The sequence below is a fragment of the Anastrepha ludens genome, chromosome 6 (genome assembly GCF_028408465.1).
Source record: "Anastrepha ludens isolate Willacy chromosome 6, idAnaLude1.1, whole genome shotgun sequence".
Taxonomy (NCBI): domain Eukaryota; kingdom Metazoa; phylum Arthropoda; class Insecta; order Diptera; family Tephritidae; genus Anastrepha; species Anastrepha ludens.
In genome coordinates this window covers 126,747,316-126,771,185 of record NC_071502.1, presented here as the reverse complement: position 1 = coordinate 126,771,185, position 23,870 = coordinate 126,747,316, and the positions used below count along the sequence as shown (strand labels likewise).

The following is a 23,870-nucleotide window of genomic DNA, read 5'->3' as shown; positions in this document are numbered from 1 at the left end:
TATTAATTTTAAAACCACCTTTAAAAACGCACGAACTTATGGACTGACCTGATATATAATGAACTGATTATTTACTGCATAGAGCCTTACCATCTCCGCTGTTAAATGCATGGGGAATCTATTTTCGAAATAGTCTAGCTGACCTAGGCAATAAAGTTTATCTTCTCTTTACATACAATCATTAATAGGCACGTTTTACGATAGCAGGGACTAGTACTTAGTTAACGAAGATCCAGTAAGACATATGCATTTCATATGTACATATAATCCTAATTAAGGAGCATTGAGTAAAGTTTGGCTAGTAGTTCCAGTCTAATTTTATCATTGTCCAGAAAATGTCCTCGGTATAACTCTAGCTACCTATTTACATATGAAATTGCGAATTTTCTGGGTTTACTTTTAGATAGTCCCTATGATAATAATAGCCGGAATCGCCGATTTTGCTTCGATATGTTTCGTACTACAGAATGTTTGTATTGCAATTCTCTAAAACTTTACAAACTTTACAATATAAGATTTTCTGTAAATATTTAAATAATACATTTTTAAACAGGTTCATGCTGGAATGCGGCCGTTACTGTTAACATTGGGCGATCATCGGAATCTTTCTTTAACAGCAACGAAGAGACTTTCGTACTTCACACAGCTATTCCCTCAAATGTTTAATGAAAAACTAAGTGAACAAATTTTACAACATTGTCAGAAGATTTTAGAAATGTCTATTTCTTCGCACAAATCAAGTACCAATCAAGGTGGCAATTTTTTTACGATTGCCAAACGTGATGAATATGAACAAAAAGTTGTAACTCTAATTGAAATGTTTCATCAAATAACAGCAGCGTCGCCAAAATATATCGACAGTCTCTGTCAGCTGGTCTTGAAAACTGAAAAAAGCTTAATGATCGAATCATCAAGCCCGTATCGTGAACCTCTCGTGAAATTTTTACTTCGGTTTCCTGCCGAGACCGTGGATCTGTTCGTTTCTGATGGTATAATTGTAAATGCCCAATGGAATAGGTTTTTCTTATATTTATTAAATCACAAATGTGGACAACCATTTCGCACTGTTATTAAGACACATAAATGCAATGCCTTAGTTAAGCTTATAAACGGAACATTAAACTCGAACCCACAATTTGAGCAATCACAGAAATATGAAGCTCAACATCAGGCTGTGCTGCTAGTGTATACAATTATGGAAATGGACGATCAGTGGATTCCTACGCAAACGGACATTGTATTAGCCTTAAAAAAGTTATGGGAGACAAGTTTGTATAGTACATGCAAAGACAATGTTACCTGTGATTTGTGGCATTTAGTTGGGAAAATATTGCTACTGTATTTTTCCCACAATACCAATGATATTGATTTACTTTTTCAACTTCTACGAGCGCTTTGTTTACATTTCATACCGGACTTCCATTTTCTACGGGAATTTTTACAAAATACTGTAGCTCAAAGCTATACTGTTCACTGGAAAAGAAAAGCGTTTTTCCACTTTGTTGATAAATTTAATGGTACTACTCTCTCAGAAGATCTTAAAGCAAAAATTATAACAGCCGTGCTTATTCCTTGCTTCATCGTAAGCTTTGATAAAGGGGAAGGAAATAAATTGATAGGGGCACCCCCAGCTTCATATACCGATGATGAAAACAATGTTGTATCTGTTTTCATCAGCAAAGTATTTGACCCCGACAAACCGTATGCGAATGAAGATGCAGTTAGAATTGCATTACTGCAATTTGCTTGTTTGCTTGTGGAAAGAGCTTCACAGCACATCCATGATGGTGATGCTAATAATAAGCGACAGGGCAACAAGCTTCGCCGTCTAATGACATTTGCATGGCCTTGCTTGCTTAGTAAGAGTTCAGTGGATCCAACAGCTCGATATCACGGACACCTTCTACTAGCTCATATAATTGCTCGATTGGCTATACACAAAAAGATTGTACTTCAAGTGTTTCTTTCATTGCTCAAGGGGCATGCCCTTGAAGCTAGACCAGTTGTTCGTCAAGCACTTGATGTCTTAACACCGGCGATGCCATTACGAATGGAAGACGGAAATACTATGCTGACTCATTGGACAAAAAAAATTATTGTCGAAGAAGGGCACTTAATGCAGCAACTATATCATATTCTTCAATTGATTGTACGCCATTATAAGGTAAAAACCAGCATAAGCTAAATATATTTAACTCATATTTATAAAACCAGTCGGAAATTCATTTCATTCAGCATATTCCATACGTTCTCTACCTCAAATATTCTAAAAAATGTAATTCTAAAATTGAAAGAAATCTCTGTATATGAGAGAAAATATTTCTTATCCTTAATCTAACCAATGTAAACAGTAATTAAACAGTAATAAAAATTATACCTAGTATTCATATTTTTATGTGCTATATATGTACATAGGTATATTATCCCGTACGTCATCATTTAGTACAGCATCTCATTAATTATATGCAACGCCTTGGGTTTCCTCCCACTGCGTCAATGGAACATAGAAAACTTGCTGTTGATATCGCTGACGTAATAATCAAATGGGAGGGACAGCGTATCAAAGACGAAGAGAAGGAAACAAAAGTGGAGGATATAAATCTAGATGGTGGAGGTGCAGTATGTGACAGTACTAATAAACGATCGTCTGATGAAGTGAGCGCACAACGCAAGAAAGCCATCACATCCGATGGTCAAAGGAATCTAATCGGCCAAAGTAATATAATTATTTAATTTTTATTAATAAATGTTTGTACTGTTATAGCTCACACTGCCACTTATAACAGGTACATCTGGAATTAATCAAAGTCAGAAAATGGACGAAGCTTTCCGATCGATAGAAAAAACCCATTGTGATACAGTACTTAATTTTCTAATACGTCTTGCATGTCAAGTAAACGATAATCAGCCCGCAGTTATTTCACCTGGCGAGGGATTGTCGCGCAAGTAAGCCAATATTTGTTTCCCATTCACATTATATTTATTTATATATTTTTTAGATGCATAATGCTATTAAAGTCGGCAATGCAAAATAAATGGCCCCAACCGTTCGAACTTAAACTAAATTGGCTGGATAAAGTGTTTATGACTATTGAAACTCCAACACCAAATCTGAGTAACATTTGCACTGGATTGGACTTTGTTACGTTTTTAACAACGATTTTGCCGGCTGATCAATTGCTATCAACCATAAGACCAATTCAAAAAGGTCTTTCAAGCTGTATAATACACCAGAATACACGAATTGTTCGTCTTATGCATGCTTTTCTGACAAGACTTATGACAATTTTTCCACCAGATATCAATCATAAACACGAAGATCTTGATATACTATATAGTGCTATAAGCAAAATGATCTCGGATAATTTGACCTTATATGAAAAAAGCCCTCAACCCAATCCCCCGTCACTGTTTGGAACGCTAATGATATTAAAGGCCTGTTCTTCCAACAATTCAAGTTATATAGACAGGCTTATGTTACAATTTATAAGAGTGTTAAATAGGCTGACAAAGGATCACTTAAATACACAAGGCAATGGTCAACCTATTGCTTCCAGTACGGACAGCAGTCATATATCTTTGGAGTTGCTCGTCCTTTCCTTAGACTTGATAAAAAATCGAATAATCATTATGGGAGTTGAAGTGCGCAAATTATTCATTGGAAATATTCTTGTAAATCTGATTGAAAAAAGCTTAGACGTCAAAGTCTTAAAATCTATAATAAAAATGCTCGATGAATGGATAAGAGCGAAAGAACAAAATCCAATAATGCAAATACCTTCAATACGAGAAAAGTCTATTTTACTGGTGAAACTTATGCAGTATTTAGAGAAAAAGTTTTCAGACGAAACGGAATTAAATATACAATTCTTAGAGATCGTAAACTACATATACCGAGACGAATATTATAAGCAAACTGAACTGACAGCTAAACTTGAAGGTGCGTTTCTAACTGGTCTGCGATGTCAAGATCCACAGATAAGATCCAAGTTCTTTGAGATTTTAGATGCATCAATGAGAAGGAGGCTTCACGATCGCCTTCTTTACATTATCTGTTCACAGGCTTGGGACTCAATTGGCACACATTATTGGATAAAACAGTGCATTGAGCTTTTAGTTCTGACCACTAACACAATGACCCAAATTCAAAACTCAAGTGAAGCGCATAAGGTACCAAGTATCAAATCAGTAATCAATCTCGCTGAAGGTCAGGATAAAAGTAGCTTCGTAATATATACGTCTTCTCATACTGAATGCTTTGAAGCTATGCAAGTCGAAGACAAGGAAGATGTTTTTGATAATGATCTTGAAACAAATTGGAGTGTGAATCGCAATCATGAGAATGACAAAGAATTACCGAAGCGTAAATTACAACTTCTAATAAATAAGCAAATAGAATTTTTAGAAGCTAATCGTAAAATTAATACGGAACAGTTAATTATCGCTATTGCACAACTTTGCCACATGGATATAGAACTAGCAGAAAATGTGTGGTTAATAATTTTTCCAAGACTTTGGGCAATTTTCGATGAGGAACAGCAGCATTTGATTGCAAGAGAACTCGTTCCATTCCTCTCTTCTGGTAGCAACGTGGTGCAAAAGGACTGCTTTCCTAGTGCACTTAACACCTTTGTAGAAAGTCTGATGCAATGTGAACCTCCGATATATATTCCACCATATTTAATGACATATCTAGGTAGAGCTCACAATCTCTGGCATCGAATGACTTTAGTACTGGAAGAACTTCACCATGGAACTAGAAAAATATCTCTCGATAATTCCGAACCGGATCAACAAGAGCAATTCTCCGCAATGAAAAAAAATTTAGTATATGATTCCCTCTCTCAAATGTATGCTACCATGCATGAAGAGGATCTTTGGGCTGGTTTGTGGTTGAAGTATGCACATTATCCAGAAACTAATATTGCTATAGCCTACGAGCAGATGGGATTTTTCGAGGAAGCTCAGGGAGCTTACGACTTGGCAATGTCAAAGTTCAAACATGATCAAGCCAATGGACTGATTAACACAGATGTCAACAGTGAATTGCTTCTCTGGGAAAACCAATGGATTCGTTGTGCAAAAGAGCTGAATCAGTGGGATATTTTATTGGATTACGCCCAAACAAATAAGGAAAAAAACATGTTTCTTATACTTGAAAGTGCATGGCGAGTGCCGGACTGGAATTTAATGAAAACTGCTATATCCAAAACAGAGCAATCTTTTGCAAAACAATTTGGTTATAAAATTCATTTATATAAAGGTTTTCTGGCTATATTACATCAGGAAGATCGTCAACTCTTGAACGTTGAGAGACATATTGAAAATGCATCTGCATCATGCATGAAAGAATGGCGAAAGTTGCCTCCTATTGTTTCACATATACATTTACAATATCTACAGGCGGCTCAACAAATAATGGAATTACATGAGGCAAGCACCATACATCAGGGCTTAATTCAATCACGTAATACCTCTATCCACGATATGAAAGCTATTGTCAAAACGTGGCGGAATCGTCTGCCTGTGGTTGCAGACGATTTATCACATTGGAGTGATATATTTACATGGCGACAGCATCATTACCAAATAATCACTCAGCACCTTGAGCAACAATCGGACCAGGGTAATACCATGCTTGGGGTCCATGCCTCCGCTCAAGCAATAATTTATTTTGGAAAAATCGCAAGAAAACATAACTTAACTGGAGTTTGTCAGGAAACTTTATCGCGAATATACACTATACCCTCAGTGCCAATTGTGGACTGTTTTCAGGTAAGCATAATAAGGAAAATTTATTTCACTATAAACCAAGAAATGTAGAACATAGCATTTTATCAAATTTATTCGTCACTTATTACAATATTTGATATGTTGTGCAGTTTTCAGCAAAAATAGCGATTGAAGCCATCAATGGTCTAAACACCTACATATTTTTCGAAACTATTTTTTTTCAAAATGAATTTCAAGAGTCATTTATTAATTTATTTTTAGAAAATACGACAACAAGTGAAATGCTATTTGCAAATGGCCGCTTCTTCGGGGAAAACTGAACTAAATGAAGCGCTTGAAGTAATTGAGTCTACCAATTTAAAATATTTCACAGGAGAAATGAATGCGGAATTCTACGCTCTGAAAGGACTACTTTTAGCACAAATCGGGCGTTCCGAAGAAGCAGGTAAAGCATTCAGCGCAGCAGTGCAACTTCATGATGGGCTAACGAAAGCTTGGGCCATGTGGGGTGATTATATGGAACAAATGTTTCTTAAAGATAGACAAATGGTTTTGGCGGTTAGTGCCATAACTTGCTATTTGCATGCTTGCCGACACCAAAATGAAAGCAAAACGAGAAAATATCTGGCAAAAGTTTTGTGGTTTCTGTCCTACGAGAATGCAAGTGGCACTCTTATGAGTACTTTAGAAAAATACGTGGTCGGTGTACCACCGCCGTATTGGCTCCCTTGGATACCGCAACTACTTTGCTGCTTGGTGCAATATGAAAGCAATGTTATTTTGAATCTTTTGAGTCATGTAAGATTTAATTGTGAACAGTTTTTCGTTGGTTACTATCGAAATATGAATTTATTTGCAGGTAGGACGTTTATTTCCTCAAGCCGTGTACTTTCCTATTCGTACTTTATATCTAACATTAAAAATCGAGCAAAGGGAGAAACATAAAACAGCTGAGCAAGCCGGTTTTATTGGAAAACTTCAAACACCGGTATGGCTTAGTGAAATTATAATCAAAACATATACATGTGTACTTGGTGGGATTCTGTTGAGTGTCGAAGTATGAATGATATGTTGTATTGTTAAAAGTGCTTAATTTGGATATATTATCTTTTTTTACACTTACGAGTATTTGGGTATGTATTTCTATGATACACACATTATGGATGTCACGCCTCTTAAAATTTAATGACATGTCTCTGCTTTTGGAAACATCAGTATTATTAACTGGCTTCCTATAAATAAATGGCTTTGTTGGAAGTGTTTTTGCACAGTTTATATACCAACTCAGGTTATTATTAAAATATAGTTCAATAAATCTTCTCGCTTTTGTTGTTGATTTAACGTCATAAAAAATAAACCCATACATTTTTTTGGGGAATGCTGCTGAAGTGATACATTCGACTTGTTCGGTTAACCTAGAATCGACTGTTGGAGGAACGTAAATATTCTCGTATATTATGTTACATATGGGCATTTTCACAAAAAGGTCAACCACGAGTGCAAAACTCAAACCGTTCCTGAAAACTTTTTGTTGATGAATAATAAATCTCAAATGTGTTTACTTTATAAATATAAAAGAATTTTTCTTTTCTTTTAATTTTGAGCCGAAATATACAACGAATATACAAAATTTACAAAAATCTAACTCTTTTGACCAAATATACTAACTTTTTTCCTTGTAATATTCCCTTATTCAAAGCAATACTATGATGTTTTTATAATTTAAAAATCTTCTACTGATAACATAATGTTTAACAAGCAGAGAGACTTAGTGAAGATCGAATAACGGTAGTTTTTTTTTTGATTACTTCTGCTTATATTCGTATGTCGCGTCCGTTACCGAAAAATAGCATTTATTGTTCTCATTAGTGCAAAAAGTGTTGAAGTATAAAATGCTTTCAGACTTTAAGCAAATAACTTATTTCACTTAAGAAAATTAGCCATTAACTCTTGACAAAAACGATTAATAAAATTTATTGGTGTTTGAAATTTGTCGCGTCCGTTACCGCGAACCTTAAATTTTAAATAAAGTCGTAGAGATTGCACAAGATTAAAATTTTATAGATGGCAAAAACGGCAAAAGAAACAAGAAAAGCAATAACAACGAAATATAGGGAGAAAATGAAAGAAAACGTCGAGAAATGGCAGGAAGACAAGAACAAAGAAGCTAAACGAAAGCAAGAGTACCGAAAAAGATTATCACAAAAAATGAAAAGTGATAGCAATTTATTAGAAAAGAAGAAAGAAAAGGACCGTGTTAGGCAGTAAGTTTTGCGGCAAAAAAAGAGCGTAAATAATATTGATAGTTTGAATTGCGAAATTTACAGCAAACGGTGGGAAAAGCAATAAAAAAAGTTGAGCGTGCGTTACCTAAAAACCTGAATATAAAAATAGCTAGCCAACAGAAACGATGGATGAAAATACTACCAAGTCATCAAAAAGCCTGATGCGTGAAAAATTAATTGAAAAATTATTTTTGCAAGATGGAATCAGCGTTCAAGCTCCTGGGAGAAAGGATACAATGCTAATCAATGGGAAAGTAGTCTCAAAACGTTTTATGCTTATGACCTTAACAGAAGCATAACAACTCTTCAAAGCCGAATATACCGAGGAAAAATTTAGCACCAAATGAAATTGTTATTCAAGTTGATTTTGCTGAAAATTATCGCTTGACATGCCAAAACGAAATTCAAGATGCCCACTTTAGTTATAACCAAGTAACAGTGTTTACGTGCGTAGCTTGGGTTCTTGGTGAAACCAAGTCCTATGCTGTTATCAGTGATAGATTGACTCACAGTAAATTCGACGTTTACTGCTTTATTTCCAAAATTATCAATATCTTACAAAACCAGTACAAAGGAGTTACCAGCATTTATATTTTCTCTGATGGAAGCACTTCCCAATTCAAAAATAAATTTATTCTTTCTAGTATTCCAAGACTAGCAGCTGAATTTCATTGCGGAATCTTAGAGTGGAATTTTTTCGCCACTTCACATGGCAAAGGTGCTGTAGACGGAATAGGTGCCGTAGTTAAACGAAAAGTCTGGCAAATCGTTAAAGCAAGAAATATCATTCTCGGTGATGCCTTATGCTTCTACTAATGTACTAAGAACAACATTGATAGAGTTAAAATTTTGTATATCTCTGGAACACAAATTGATAGCTTTCTAATCAACTGTCAGAGTTATGGCAAAATGTTCCAAATATCAAAGGAGTTAAAAGTATGCATTGGTTTTCATATTTCGACAGTAAATGTATTGAAGTTGCTCGGACGGTCTATTCATTAAAGAAAATAATTAAAATAGACCATCCTAAAAACTAATAACTTTCTTCTTAATTTTTTAAGTCGTTTTTACTGTAATATTACTTGAGTTTTTATTTTCAATAAAATTGAAGTGTTATAATGAAAAAAGTTCTATTTCCTAGCTCATGGAAAATTTTGACGCGTCCGCTATGTCGCGTCCGTATTTCTTCTATACTCAATTAAAAAAAACGAAGAGAAAATTATCATATTTCATAAACCTACGAATAACAGTCATCTGTTCGCATTTATTAACATATATATTACATATATTGTATATATATAAAAATCCTTAATTTGCTGAATTTTGTATATTTCTGAATGCGCCTCAAAAAAACTTCTATTTTTTGTCGCGTCCGTATCACTTTATAATTGCTTATAACTACGTACTTATTTGTAAAAGATCTTTCCCGTATATAGTAAAATCTAGCACTCCGTCAGCCCTTTAAAACAATATCAATATATATAAACTTTTACTTTGTCTTCATTGTTTTGGACGCACTTAAAAGCGTACAAATGTCGCGTCCGTTACCGTGAAAATGCCCATATGCTAATCTTAAACGGCATATCGTGAAAAGCTCATGCGATATGGCATTTTTTTGATGAGCAAGACCATATATAAATCAATTCTATTCATTTACAATAAAAGATTTCCCTTTCCAATTTTTCCTTGTCGGATACAAGCAAATGGTTGGCATGTATCACAATTTTTGCTCGGATTACCTAAATGTGTATACCAAAATTTATTTAGCAAGCATTTATGTATATATAATTGCAAAATTATTCAATTTGTAAAAAGTATCGTAAATATATGTATGTATGTATATGTATAACTATAGTTAACAAATTTCACATATCTTTAGGTGCTCGACAGCCAAAATACTGGTCAAACAATCAATACACAAACGAGTACCGGGTCTACTGTTAATCCAATCAAAGCAACACCTTCAATGTGGCGTTGTTCTAAAGTAATGCATGTGCAACGGGAAATCCATCCAACAATTCTCAGCTCCTTAGAGGGAATCGTGGATCAGATGGTTTGGTTCAGAGAAAGCTGGACCGAGGAAGTGCTAAGGCAATTACGACAAGGCTTAATTAAGTGCTATGCAATTGCATTTGAAAATAGAAGCGCTGTAAACGACGCTACAATTACACCACACACTCTACACTTTGTTAAGAAATTAGGATCTACATTTGGCATTGGCATCGAGAATATACCGGGATCCGTGGCAGCCTCTGCCTCGAATTCAGCAGCATCTGAGTCTATAGCTCGTAGGGCTCAAGTTACCTTCCAAGATCCAGTGTTTCAAAAAATGAAAGAACAATTTACCAATGATTTCGACTTTTCTAAGCCCGGAGCTATGAAATTGCATAATCTAATTTCTAAATTGAAAACATGGATAAAAGCTTTAGAGGCTAAAGTGAAAAAGCTTCCAACCTCATTTCTTATTGAAGACAAATGTAGGTTTTTGTCAAACTTCAGCCAAAAGACAGCAGAAGTTGAGCTGCCTGGAGAATTACTATTGCCATCCTCTTCTCATTATCATATACGTATCGCAAGGTTTATGCCACGCGTGGAAATAGTTCAAAAAAACAACACGGCAGCAAGGCGATTATATATTCGTGGAACTAATGGAAAGATTTATCCATACTTAGTCGTTATAGACACAGGACTCGGCGATGCCCGAAGAGAAGAACGCGTTTTGCAATTAATGCGAATGCTTAACTATTATTTGGAGAAGCAAAAGGAGACTGCCAGACGTTTTCTGAATATGACGATTCCCAGAGTAGTTCCGATATCTCCACAAATGCGCTTAGCTGAAGATAACCCAACTAGTATTTCCTTAAAAGAGATTTACAAAAAATGTTGTTTGAAGTTAAAAATAGATCATGACCTTCCAATCGTCAAGTATTACGATCGCCTCTCGGAAGTTCAGTCACGAGGGACTCAAACCACCCATACAGTACTGTGTGATATATTTTGTGAAGTTCAGACTACCATGATTCAAAGTTCGTTGTTTAAAAAGTGGGCTCTTAATAGATTTATTTCTTCCACTGACTTTTGGCAGTTCAGAAAAATGGTAAAGTATATCATTTCAAATAAATTGCTAACCTCACGTTCAAATAATTTATTTAAAAAAACATACTAAATATTATGAAACATAACATTTTATGATCTCATTCTGAAATACTTATAGATAATTTTATTTCATATAGAGCTTTGAAAGTGGCAGAGCTGGGTTGCGATCATCCTTTTAGGAAATAAATTACTTTCAATTAGAAATTACAAGGCATTGCAATTAGTAGTCAATCCGTTCAGTCCACAGCAAAGGAATTCATTCCTTCTTTGATACCTCAAAAAGTTATTCGTTTTCTTAAATTCCATCACAAGGAATTGCATTTTCAATTCCATTTATTATTCTGTTTGTTATTATTATTTGATATTTTTTTTTGTTAATTTCACAATTTAAAAAACCAATATTTCTTTCCAACTATTGTTCTTCTATTAACTTTGACAGGATATGAGGAGCAAACTTTTGAAAAATTGCATTCAATGTTTAATTTTAATCTTTCACCACAACAAAAATTTCACATATCACATTCGTGAATAAACTTTTAGTTTCTCAATTACTTTCACAATTAATTTGAAGACTTGGGAAAAAATGTATTACATTTTCAATTCCTTTCAAAGAACATTTAAAAAAAAATACGTCTAAGCTACTGTGGACGGAACGGATTGAAACGAATTACAACTACTAAGGAATGTAATTGAGGAACAACAACAAGACGCACGCCACAAATAGGAGAAGAAGCTCGACCAAACACCCAAAAAGGGTGTAAGTGCCTGAGATATATGTATATATCATATATATATTTCAGTTTTTGTTAGTTGAGAATTTTGTTTATATTATACTTTGTGCTTTCTATGCGCTCATAAAAGGTGATATCAAGGACATGAATGTTTTAAAATTTCACAAATATCCAACACAGTTTTTATAAGATGATTCTAAATATTATTCATGTTGACCAAATAACTCTTTGTTTCTCAACAGTTGCCACGAAAATTTTCTTTTGTAAAAAAAGCTTCTAAACCTATATGTTACCTGTTACTATACTTTCGGATTTAATAACGCATTTTAAATTTGCTAAGCTTGTATGTGCCGTCTATTATTAGTATTGTTAAACAACTTAAATTCTGCAAGACAAACTTTTATAACAATGTTTTTCTCTCCTTTTAGTTAACTCTGCAGCTGGCACTTGCATTCTTATGTGAACACGCCCTTCACTTGACAAGATTGAATGCGGATATGATGTATATTCACCAAGACTCCGGTTTAATGAATGTTTCCTATTATAAATTTGATATCAATGACGAAAAGGAAGAGCTTGACTGCAATCGGCCCGTGCCGTTCCGTCTTACACCAAACATTGCTGAGTTTGTAACCAATATTGGAATAACTGGCCCTATGTCTGCTGCAATAGTGGCCACTGCACGTTGCTTTGTGCAGCCGAATTATAAACTTTGTTCAATTCTGAAGGCCATTCTCAGAGACGAGATAATTGCTATACAGAAGAAACGCATTCGAGATAATAAACTTGTGGAGCCAATAGCGGATTCCGCCATTGATATGAACGCTATGGACAACACCATCAGTTTGATCAATAGGGCTGTCGCGGTTATAATGTCACGACTGAATTCCATTTCTTACTTTGATAACACAGAATCCAAAAAAGTGTCCATTTTGATACAATCTGCAATTAACCCGGACAATTTATGCCGCATGGACCCAGCATGGCATCCCTGGTTATAAAGTTACAAACCTCTGTATTTTTCACTATTTGTGGTTATGTTTAAGGACTTTCTATAAGTAATTAATTAAAAAAAATATATGTTCATCTTGCTTTTTAATAATCAATAGATTTCTTTAGGCTACTTAATTTTTCCAAAATATTTCTTTAGCAATTTTGTCTAGAATTTCCCAATCGGATAAGAAACAGCAGCTCCCAAATCATTCCCACCTATACCTTTTTCGTCTATTAGACTGCAAGTATTTTTCCGCACGGAGTAACATCATTTGACGTGTAAATAGCTGAAAAATAAATGTTTCTCTCAAGTGTTCGGATTTCACAAGTTAGATCTTAATTTTTGCCGTATACCTTTAAACAAAGTGTTTAATACACTTTGCGATTGAACTTTTTCTGTTTGAGAGTGTAGAGATACTTCAGTATATGGTATAGTAATTTTTATTATCATTCAAAAGGCAATAAAGGTTTCTCGGTAATGGTTCTTTATTTTTTAATCATTTGTTTTCTGTAAGTATTTATGAATATTTTAAGATTTCTGACTGCTGGAGATCTTCTAAAATATTTCCTACCTTCAATTTATCCTAAATTAGTGGTAATAATTTAACATTAAAACAAGCATTTTCTCATTAGAGATGTACAGGCAGTCTTTATACCTTTGTGTGTAAATATATATTTGAAGTGAGTTTATTATATAGTTTTACTCCTGCGATTCTTGATGAGTCAATAAAAGACGAGTTAATAGAAATTTTTTGTCATGTCCTTCTAATACTAATTGGTTTTTCAAAACTTCAACCATATTTTTGTTGGCATCAGAGACCGCATAAAAATAATAAAGTAATAAAGTTAAAACAAAAAAACAAGGAATTACAAATAACGGTGTTCCGAAAAAGAAAACAAAGTCTTTGAAAAATACTGGCATTCCCATGAAAGTAGACAACGGAGCATCCCATACAGTTTTTAGTCCTCTAAAAGGTCCACATGACACAGAAGGTGCCACTTCTGCAAACGCATAAGTTAATACTATTATTGAAACTACGAAAGATATTAATAATACAAACATAAAAAGAGAGTTGGATCTCGATGTTCCATATAATATTTTAGTTGGTTTTGAATTGACGAGACATTGGAACTTTTTAACGTAAAACATTAGAAACATAATTATAGTTATTAGTGCTGGCAAAAATGGCATATAAAAACTTCCGATCCAGCAGATTGTTTGTAAATAAACAATGTCCAGAGCATGTTTGGACAGTTCAAACTCTTGTTCACAAACAAATTTGACAAGATTATTTTTAAAATATATTGCCAATACAGCACGGGGCAGGTTAAAACAAAACGTTACAAAAAGATGACTTACAAAGTCTGTTAAAACAAGTTTGTAGAACTGTTGACCTACAAACGTTTCCCAACATTTATATGGAGCGGAATTCGGAATAATTATTTCAGAGTTCGGTATGACAATGTAATAGAAACGGCTTAATAAAATGAATAAAGAAGCAAGTCGTAAAAATATCATTCGGACCAGACTGATCTTTATCACAAACAAAGGGGAATATTTTTCAAAAGAGCACAAATATTTGAAAAAAGCTGGTAAGATAAGGTTTAAACAGACAATGCAAACATAAGGAGCGAAATCAATGGCCAATTCAAGAAGTTGAAGTGATGACCCATGAACTTCAATATAATCGTATGAATTTACTTCCATACTACTTACGTTTAAAAATTTAATATGACCTTGTTTCAAGCTAATATTAAATAATAAAAATATAATGTATGCAGAGATTATTAGTATAATAACAACTGAAAAATTAACAATAATTCTTATCATAATAAGCTTTAACATATAGTCATTTGAGCGGTTATTCCTTTCCACTTCAATTCGCTTGGAGTGAATTGAACTTTTGAATTCATTAAAAACAGCTTTGTGTTTAATAATGCTGGATTTTTCATTGTGAATACAAAAGTCCCATCCTCCAAATGCAAGATTGCAATATTGGTAAAACTGCCATCTCCCGTTTATAAGTCGATCTTTAAATTCTCGTGCAGATGCTTTTACAATAAAAATCAGAGTTGTTGTAAAATAACCTAACACAGCAAATATATATGCAGAAGATAAATCGTAATGAAGCTGTTGTTCTTTTTCCTTGTATGTAGAGTTATGTGTGTCTTTAAAAGCAATTCCTATACGTTTATTAGAGTAGCCTCCATAAAACATCAAAGATATTTCTAGTATCCCAGTGCCTTGCACGGTATCAAGAATGTTAAAGGACTCTCTACTCTTCATATCTACATATGTGTTTCGATCGCGGTTCTCGGTAAGACAATTGTTTGAGTGATTCAAATTTTGTGAAAGTTTACACCTGTCTACAAAGTTATCGTATGCAAGAATATTTGGAATGATTACAAATATAACTATTAATAGGAATGTCGCGCAGTTAAGATAAAAAAGCCATCGTAAAAAAATGAAGTATGCCACTACACCACTGCCGAAATGTCCTTCAATTTGTTTTAAAGATGACTGCCATAATTTTATAGTAGCACTAAATTTCGACCATTCCAGAGCAAATTTTTGCCAAGCTTTACGATGTTTCCATTTGAGTTGGTTAAAACCTTGAAGACGCAATTTAGTTGCACTCTGAAGAGAAAGAGAAATTAAAAAAAAAATATGTATGCATATGTATGTATGTCTCTACATGTATTTAGTAAGTAGCTACAAATTTTCGTTGATTTTTGACAATTTCGTTTCGCTGAGGGGTCAAACATTTTCTTTCATATAAAATATACAAAAAAAAATTACATTACAAAGATATTTCTTTTTATGTATCATAAAATGATTTTTTGCAAAAGTTCATGGTTTCCCATAGAAGCGTTTTAATTTTTGCCACAAGGCGATTTTAGTAACCGATTCAAGATATTCTGTGCTATTTGCATAAATTTGAACAGTAACGATTTTACTTTTGGATGCTATGTAAAAATTATTATTTGCAAAATATAATAATTTATCATTGATGCTAATTAACTCTTGCTATAAAGATGAAAAAATAGTATATTGCGCAAGTAAGGGTTTGGATTGTTTTACTCTAATGAAGTAGAGATCCTGAATCAAAATAGTTTAATTTTCTGACCTGCAAATCTGATTTAAATTCCTTCTTTTGGTGCATTGACAATGGCAATTGTTTAATTTGAAACATCTCTTCCCAGATGTGTTCTTCGTCGTTAATAACTTGGGATAAATCTGGTAGTAGTGAAAATTGCCCTTCATTCTGCTGATAACTTCGTGGAGCAGTAGATGGGAATTGTTGCCAACATATCTTGTGTTTGCGATCCTGTTGCGAGTAATTTCGTTTAGATGTGCCTGTGCAGATTCCAAAGAGAATGTGTGATCGTTAAAGTGCAATAAATGAGTTTTAGCCACACAAGTATATATAGAACACATATATGCCAAAGTGAATTATATATAGCCTAGAATAATAAGTTTTCTAATCACTCGGGGAGCCAGCACCAGCATTTGTTTACTAATAACTGGATGAACTACAATCAAAATTAAAGTACGCTCTAACCTAGCCTATTTTGTTTTGATGGCAGCAATGTAGTTATTGCAATAGGATTTTTAGCGAAACCATCCCAATCCGCACAGTAATTCTCCTGATAAAACTCGCATCCTGCTTCTTCCCATCCATTAGTCTTTCTAGATTTTTGTTTATTTTTAGAAGCGTCAGACATTATCAAAAACTCAGAATTAGAAAGCACAATTACAAAAAAGGTTTTTGTTTGTACTTATTATAGCTGGAGTTGCCATGTAATCATTAAAACATTTGTCGAAAGCAACCTTCACCCGTCATTTGTATTCCATTTAGTACTTAAAGTCCTTCAATATATCATGTCATATATTTTAAATTTATTGAAAACAAATAGTTGGGTTGATTTTACAGTTATACCTCATGAGCAATACACACTTTGAAATGTTAAACGAAAATAACAATTCATTGGAAACAAGCCACATTAAATAAGTAGTAGTGAAATGTCAAAATCAGTAAAAAGTTTAGAGTATCTTAAACTAAATTTGACAATATAGAGACCAAATAAAATTGCATCCCTACTCAAGGGAAATTGAATAAAGAATGTGGTGTTTTCGGAAAGCAGTTAATTTAATTTTCCCGATTTTGACAAGTCTAACGTGAGGCTCATTTCCAAAACAAAACAAACGAACAAAATTAACAAAAGGAGAATTAAATATACCCAAACTACATATACATATATACACACACTTTCTTGCCTCGGCGTCTTCCGAATAAAAACTCAAACAAAAAAAAAAACTGCATTTTAAGGCTTTATATTCATGTGTGCTTTAACAATTTAGCACGCGGCTTTTCGTTTTCAGTATATATGTGTATATCCGTTGTTCTTCGATGAAACTACTTTCCAGTAGTTTTTTAATTTAAATGTCACAGATCATAATATTACCAAGGAATTAACTTAATTTTCACAAACGTGTTATTTCTCTTCCTTTTGTTTGGAAATCGAAGTTATAACAACCCCATTCTCTCACTGCTCTCAATTTACGTAAGGCAGAAACTTTATTAAGACACAAATATTAAGCTAAGTTAAGTTACGTAAATGAAGTAAGCCCTAATAGAATTTTTATAAGTTTGAGCGGTTAGTTCGGTTTGCCATAACGATTTGGTTAAATTTTTGTTTTTCATCGTTAGTTTGGCTACACAACCTTTTGTAATTGGTAGCACTGACAAGTGAATGTATACATAAACATAGATATATGTATACAGTCCCTTGTGTCAATTATTCAATATCGTTTAATTTTGTGGTAAAAATGTGAGAAATAATGAATACGTTTTATATTTTGGATATAGTTTTCAATATAGTATTTTGATTGATTTTTCTGTAGATATACAAATTTGTCTTACTTTTCCGCTTTTTATTGCTTAAATTTGATTCCAAAGAGCAAATGTTGTAAAGAATATATCCACATATATTTATTATTACTACCAAAAGAATACAACTTCTATATCAGTGCTGCTAACAAACATAAAACTGAACCGGTTTATTCCCATTGAAATTGATTGGGACAACTTAAAAAACACGTTAAACGCACACAAACCAATTAAAAGTTGATCAAAAATGGATTCATATATATAGCTTTTAAGTATATACTAAATGTAGTGGACTACATTCCTTATTGTTTAATTATTTTTAGGTAATAGCTTACGAAATTTTTTGGCGGTATTGCGTTAGTATAAACGGCGCACAAACTTCAAGCAGATTTAAAGTAAATAAAATTTAGTATAGCATTAAAACTTGCATAATTTACACATTAGATTTGATTTGCACCTCAAAAACACAGGTTATTATTCTTTATTTTGTACAGTATTTATATCATGTTTACCCAGCATAAAAAACAAGTTATCAAGCTTGCTGATGAATTGTATTATGGTGGAATCAAAACTGCTTAGTTAAACTACACCCGGATTTTTTTATTTTAATTACATGGCAAAAATCTTCCAAAATAATTTCATTACAACAAAATGTTTATACATCGGCGATGTATTTTCTTATCAAGTCTTCCAACTTTCTCGAGTCCTGCGCGAATTTCCTTATACCTTCAGAAAGCTTTTCTGTTGCCATGGCGTCTTCATTAAGCATCCAACGGAATGTAGACTCATCAATATTAATTTTGTCTATATCCGCAACCTTAGCATTTTTTATAGACAACTTTTCAGCAATAGGTTCATCGTCATTTTCAAGCTCCTTCAACAAAGCAGGACTAATTGTCAGAAAATCGCAGCCTGCCAATGCTTTAATTTCTCCAACATTTCTAAAAGAAGCACCCATTACAACCGTCTTGTAGTCATATTTTTTATAGTAATTGTAAATTTCCGTAACCGATATGACGCCAGGATCTTTCTCAGGTTCAAAGCTTTTAGTCTTGGTGTTAGCGACATACCAATCTAAAATTCGTCCAACAAAGGGTGAAATTAAAGTTACTCCAGCATCGGCACAAGCCACTGCTTGAGCAAAAGAAAACAGAAGAGTCAAATTGCAATGAATATTATGTTTTTCTTCTAGTATTTTCGCCGCTTGAATGCCTTCCCAAGTCGAAGCAATTTTTATAAGAACACGATCCTTCTGAATGCCCATTTGTTCATATAACTTTATAAGCTTTAATGCCTTTGCGACGCTTTTTTTTGTATCAAATGACAAACGGGCATCGATTTCGGTTGAAACTCTGCCCGGTATTATTTTTAAAATTTCACAACCGAATAGGACAGCTAAGTAATCAATTGCTTCCTGGACCTTATCGTTAATTGAGCTGGAATTAAAAACCATTATGTAATTGGTAGCTTGATTTTATAATTAACTTATTTAATATTACTTTCCAACTTTGGCTCCATAGTTAACCGCTTCTTTCAGAAGGTGATCGTATTGCTCCATTTTCGCCGCTGTCAATAATAACGAGGGATTTGTAGTGGCGTCTGTGGGCTTATACAATTTCATGGCTAAAAAAAGAAATTTTTTTTTTAATATTATCAAATGAAAAGTTTAATAATCTGAAACAGCGAATGGATTTTTTGCACCATTCAAACGTTGTTAACAAAAAAAACAAAAACTCAAAAACGTATAGAATGTTATATCCTAAATACACAAAATTATATACAATTAGAGGGCATGTTTTTTAACTTTGTTTTTCAAAAAACTTCGGTAAATATTGCCAATAACTTTAATATATTGTTAATAAAAATGTATACAATGCTTGAGTACCAAAAGAAAAACGAATCAAATGTGGCCCTTTTACCCCTCGGACCAAACACACGGCTCTTTTTTTATAAAACAAAAACATGATTAGCTTTTGCATCTCTGATCAAATATTATTTTATAGTAAAAATTTGGAATAAGACTCCGCGATTTATTTTTTTTATTAATGTGCAGAAAAATATAAAAAAATCCAAAGCTTTAGCCTCCCAAACTGACAAGGGAAATGCAGCAGGGAGTGGAGAAATCATTTTGCGTCAAAATAGTGCGACAAGTGCAGGTCGAGTAGCACGAAAGAAATCCCTTTTTAAGGAAAACAAAAAAAGCTGAGTTACCTTTGTTAGGGAGCTAGGATAATACAGACAGAAAGGAAAACGTACTCTGTTTACTCTCTATGTTTTTAATTAATTAAAATAATAAATGAAGTAAATTTTTAAACAACAATTTCGTAGCAACAGTTCGGCATTTAAATTTTCTCAATATATGTACTAGTTTTCTAAATATAGTATAGCGTTCGGAGCTTTAGTAGTGTGCCTGCATGAAATAAACTGTGATCCACTGCATATATATATATATATATATATATATATATGTAAATTTGACCACCAATATGTTGAATATGGAAGTCTTGCAATATTACCTGCAATATTAAGTAATTAACCCTCTAACACCTTATGGAAAATTCAATTATCGCTACATTTCAATAGAGTGGCAATACCAAGCATCATTTGATTAATTTTTCGTACGGCACTCAAATATTGTATACATGTTTATTAACAATGTATTGGTTATTGGAAATTTTTACCGAATTTTTATATAAAAATACAATTAAAATATGTAGTCATGCGTAGAGAAGAAATATGTTTATTTCCGTGTTTTTAGTGAAAGAAAAAAATCAATTTTCTAAGTATTTTCGTTAATAACTTTTGAACGGTGAAAAGAGTTTGCTCTTTGAGATTATCAATAATGGAGCTCGTATCTATTTGTGCCCCCCCCCTGGCATTTTTAATAAATTTTTACATGTTTCCCACAAATTGGGTAATTACCAAAAATACATTATTGGTGTTTGCTATTGTTTTCAGAAAAACAATAATTTGATTAAGCGTGATTTGAAAACCGCGCTAAAATTCCTCAATTTGTTAAAAAAAACTGAGTATATGTCCTCATTAACCTTCTACTTGTTGAAATTATCTTTGTTAAACTTGACTGCCATTCACTTGACATTCAGCTGACTTTGCTTTCACTTTGGAGTTTGTACTGATAAGCCATGCACAAGGCATGTTGTGTAGGAATTTTCAAAATAGTAGTAATAGCAATTACCTTCGAAATCCCCTGTATCGGCTACCACAACAGTAATTTCTTTCAACTGGTCCAAAGTCGACAACTTTTGTTTTTTTGTTATCCCTTCCATTTTTAATACAAACTACGACTTCGGAACTTCGCTTTGTTAACTATGACCGGAGAAGCTGTTCTCTACTTCTACTTAATCAGAACGGATATGTTGCAATTGGAATGGAAGCAAATAAAATAACATTTGCCAACAATGCCACATGTTTCGAAAGAATTTAATTTTTCGTAGCTACCACGTATTTAAAAACGTTAGAGGTCTTCACACCTAGCTCGTTGCCTCGTTACTTGGCAGTTATACGTATATTTCCTTTTCGAATCAATAGTTCGTAAAATAAAAATCATTTACTTTATTTTTGACGATTTTCACATGACTGACATCAAGTCCCTTACCGATGCAAAACAAACGAACAAAACAATCAAAAGGAAGAGAAATTGCATATTTGTGAAAATTCAGTGAATGGTTTGGTAACAGGCCTCTTCTATTCGCTAAGCATTAGCAAATGACGAATAGATGTAGCAACTGGTATAAATGAATATATATTTGCAACGCGGTGATAGAGCTACTTTAAATTACATGTGATTGTGGGCAATGAGTTATAACAGTCTAATGATGTATAACCATACTCGCTAGCGGCGAATCTTGCTCGAGAACTTTGTTGTTGCTTTCGCATCCAAATCTTTCGTTAAGTTAATCGAGCATAGATCCTGACAGCAAAATAGATAATGTTTATTTGAGCCGAATGTGCTACATCCGTGTCGTACGTCATGCCCAAGAATGATAGAATACACGATTGCGCCTTACGAATTAACCGTGTTGTAAGAGCGGATGAGTAAACAAGCAAAAGGAAGGGAATTTACTTGTTTGTGAAGAGGAAGAGTAAGCGAAAACAATGGAAACAACCAAACCGCACACACACATACTTTTATAGACTGTTCACTAGACAGGACTAGTTTACTGGGGCGGCAACCCTTGGTCGGGAAACAACCCGAGTCATTCCGGTAACGTAGAACCGGCTGCCCTGGTCACACAATGCCGACGGTAAGTAATCCCAAAATTTTGGGTGTAATCTTCGACAGTTTGCGCTCCATCTCAGCGCACACAACCGCAATTGCCACTAAGTCCAAAATCGCATCAAGGTCCTCAAATCGTTTGCCGGCAGCACTTGAGGCAAAGGCAAATAATTGTTGCTATCGACATTTAAGGCAATTGGCCGGCTGGCTCTAAACTATGCTGCGCCTTTCTGGGCGACTGGAACCAGTGACACGTAGTGGATAAAGATCCAGACATGCCAAAACACTGCCATTCGGACAGCGACGGGCTGCCTCCTGATGACCCCATTACAACACTTTCACAACGAGGCCAATATGCTACCTGTGAAGAAGCATAACAAACTGCTCAGCAAGTAGTTCCTGTTAGGGTGCTACTGTAGGTTTCACCCTACTACACTACGCCGACGAGATTCAGGTCAAAACAAACAGACACCTACTGGACCAGACAGTGTTTAGACAGCCATTAAACGACATTCACCGGGAGAGTGTTACCACCTTCATAAGCTCCCGTCCAGTGAATGCCGTAATCGGAGTCTAACCACCACACATTGCAGATGAAGAGCACCCCGCACGACACTAACCACAAGGATTTCTCACAAGGGTTTTGAATTTGTCCTTGGACACTCTCATCATCCCTGACAAGTGGAAAGCAGGGAGAGTGGTCCCACTACTGAAACCTGGGAAACCTGCCAACCAAGGGGAATCTTATCGTCCGACAACTCCCCTTTCCCCAGTAGTGAAGACATTTGAAGCCCTCCTACTCCCACCCTTCACAAAACACCTGGCCCCAGCCCCACATCAGAACGGTTTCCGACGAGTGCATCGCACCACCACTGCACTCACCGCCATAAACGCCTTGCTAAACCGCGGACTTAACCAAAACCGCCCCTGCGAGAGGAGTACAGAGTAGCGTTGGACCTGAAGAAGGCTTTCGACACAGTCAGACACAGATATTTATCAGTCGACACGGGAGTCTCCCTGGTCTCATACGCTGACGACTGCACGGTAATGGCGTCGGGCAATGACATCGATGGCCTGTGCTCCAAAGTGAACAACTATCTCACCGATATTTCTCGCTTTTTCACTGCGAGGAATCTCCAACTTTCCCCCCTTAAATCCATGACGACCCTCTTTACCACCTGGACAAAGGAGGTCAAACTGTCCCTCAAGGTAAGAGTCGATGACACACCAATTCCGACGGTAAACAATCCCAAAATTTTGGGTGTAGCCTTCGACAGTTTGCTCTCCTTCTTAGCGCACACAACCGCAATTGCCACTAAGATCCAAAATCGCAACAAGGTCGTCGAATAGCTTGCCGGCAGCCCTTGAGGCAAAGACAAAGAACTGTTGCAATCGACATTTAAGGCAATTGGTCGGTCTATTCTAAACTATGCTGCGCCTTTCTGGTCGCCAGGAACTAGTGACATGCAGTAGTCCGGTAGCGGCGGGTACGTGCGTGGGATGCTGCTCATTAACTCATTTAATACCGGCTGAAATTTTTTTTGTGTATTGTTGACATTTAGTAGAATAAAAAAAATAGTTAGCTGTGCCGTAGAGGGAGGAAAATGCGTTTCCACGACAGTCGGTTCTACGTTACCGTTATGATGTTACAACAACAACAGGGGGAAAATACGTCAGTTGAACGGAATGATACATTCTTGCTTAGGCTGACGGTCTTCCCACCGCTATAAACGCAGCTGACCATCATTATTATAGGTATTTTCATATATGTCCAAAATTATGTAAAAAAATTTCAATCGGCATAAAGCAGTTTTACTTTTCAATTTTTTTTTACAAGTTCACCTGTTCAGCTGACGTGTTTTGCCCCCTCTACCGCGCAGCTGACTATTTTTATTTATTCTAC

At 34.7% G+C, this 23,870-nt stretch overlaps 3 protein-coding genes across 5 annotated transcripts in view; 1 reads left to right on the top strand and 2 right to left on the bottom strand.

The window, feature by feature from the left end:
• Positions 1-12,951, top strand: part of LOC128866214 (transcription-associated protein 1) — a 29,163-nt gene extending 16,212 nt beyond the window's left edge. For all 3 annotated transcript variants that reach the window (XM_054106767.1, XM_054106766.1, XM_054106768.1), the window contains 8 exons: positions 554-2,164; positions 2,416-2,716; positions 2,787-2,946; positions 3,000-5,775; positions 5,995-6,531; positions 6,593-6,721; positions 9,898-11,115; positions 12,274-12,951. In XM_054106767.1, coding sequence (XP_053962742.1) covers positions 554-2,164; positions 2,416-2,716; positions 2,787-2,946; positions 3,000-5,775; positions 5,995-6,531; positions 6,593-6,721; positions 9,898-11,115; positions 12,274-12,846 — 7,305 coding nt within the window. In that variant the 3' untranslated portion in view covers positions 12,847-12,951. The remainder of the gene's footprint in view (positions 1-553; positions 2,165-2,415; positions 2,717-2,786; positions 2,947-2,999; positions 5,776-5,994; positions 6,532-6,592; positions 6,722-9,897; positions 11,116-12,273) is intronic.
• A 382-nt stretch (positions 12,952-13,333) lies between these two features.
• LOC128866217 (transmembrane channel-like protein 7) lies at positions 13,334-16,782 on the bottom strand. Its single transcript, XM_054106770.1, has 3 exons — positions 16,402-16,782; positions 15,967-16,196; positions 13,334-15,476 (listed from the first exon to the last, which is right to left on the bottom strand). The coding sequence occupies exons 1-3, from the start codon at positions 16,562-16,564 to the stop codon at positions 13,539-13,541; spliced, it is 2,331 nt and encodes a 776-aa protein (XP_053962745.1). The 5' UTR covers positions 16,565-16,782; the 3' UTR covers positions 13,334-13,538.
• Positions 16,783-18,309: 1,527 nt separating this feature from the next.
• Positions 18,310-21,115, bottom strand: LOC128866218 (probable transaldolase). The gene is made up of 3 exons (XM_054106771.1): positions 20,927-21,115; positions 19,230-19,353; positions 18,310-19,166 (listed from the first exon to the last, which is right to left on the bottom strand). Exons 1-3 carry the CDS (start codon positions 21,015-21,017, stop codon positions 18,386-18,388), a joined length of 996 nt encoding a protein of 331 aa, XP_053962746.1. The 5' UTR covers positions 21,018-21,115; the 3' UTR covers positions 18,310-18,385.
• Positions 21,116-23,870: the final 2,755 nt, after the last annotated feature.

What these genes read in the sequence shown, in the direction of transcription:
- LOC128866217 (XM_054106770.1), bottom strand. Translation starts at nt 16,564, where the DNA reads ATGTCTGACGCTTCTAAAAATAAACAAAAATCTAGAAAGACTAATGGA. An exon ending in ATCAAAACAAAATAGGCTAG is followed by an intron (nt 16,197 to 16,401) that starts GTTAGAGCGTAC and finishes GAATCTGCACAG; the next exon opens with GCACATCTAAACGAAATTAC. An exon ending in AATTTAAATCAGATTTGCAG is followed by an intron (nt 15,477 to 15,966) that starts GTCAGAAAATTA and finishes CTTTCTCTTCAG; the next exon opens with AGTGCAACTAAATTGCGTCT.
- LOC128866218 (XM_054106771.1), bottom strand. Translation starts at nt 21,017, where the DNA reads ATGGAAGGGATAACAAAAAAACAAAAGTTGTCGACTTTGGACCAGTTG. An exon ending in CGATACAGGGGATTTCGAAG is followed by an intron (nt 19,354 to 20,926) that starts GTAATTGCTATT and finishes TTCTTTTTTTAG; the next exon opens with CCATGAAATTGTATAAGCCC. An exon ending in TATGGAGCCAAAGTTGGAAA is followed by an intron (nt 19,167 to 19,229) that starts GTAATATTAAAT and finishes TTTTAATTCCAG; the next exon opens with CTCAATTAACGATAAGGTCC.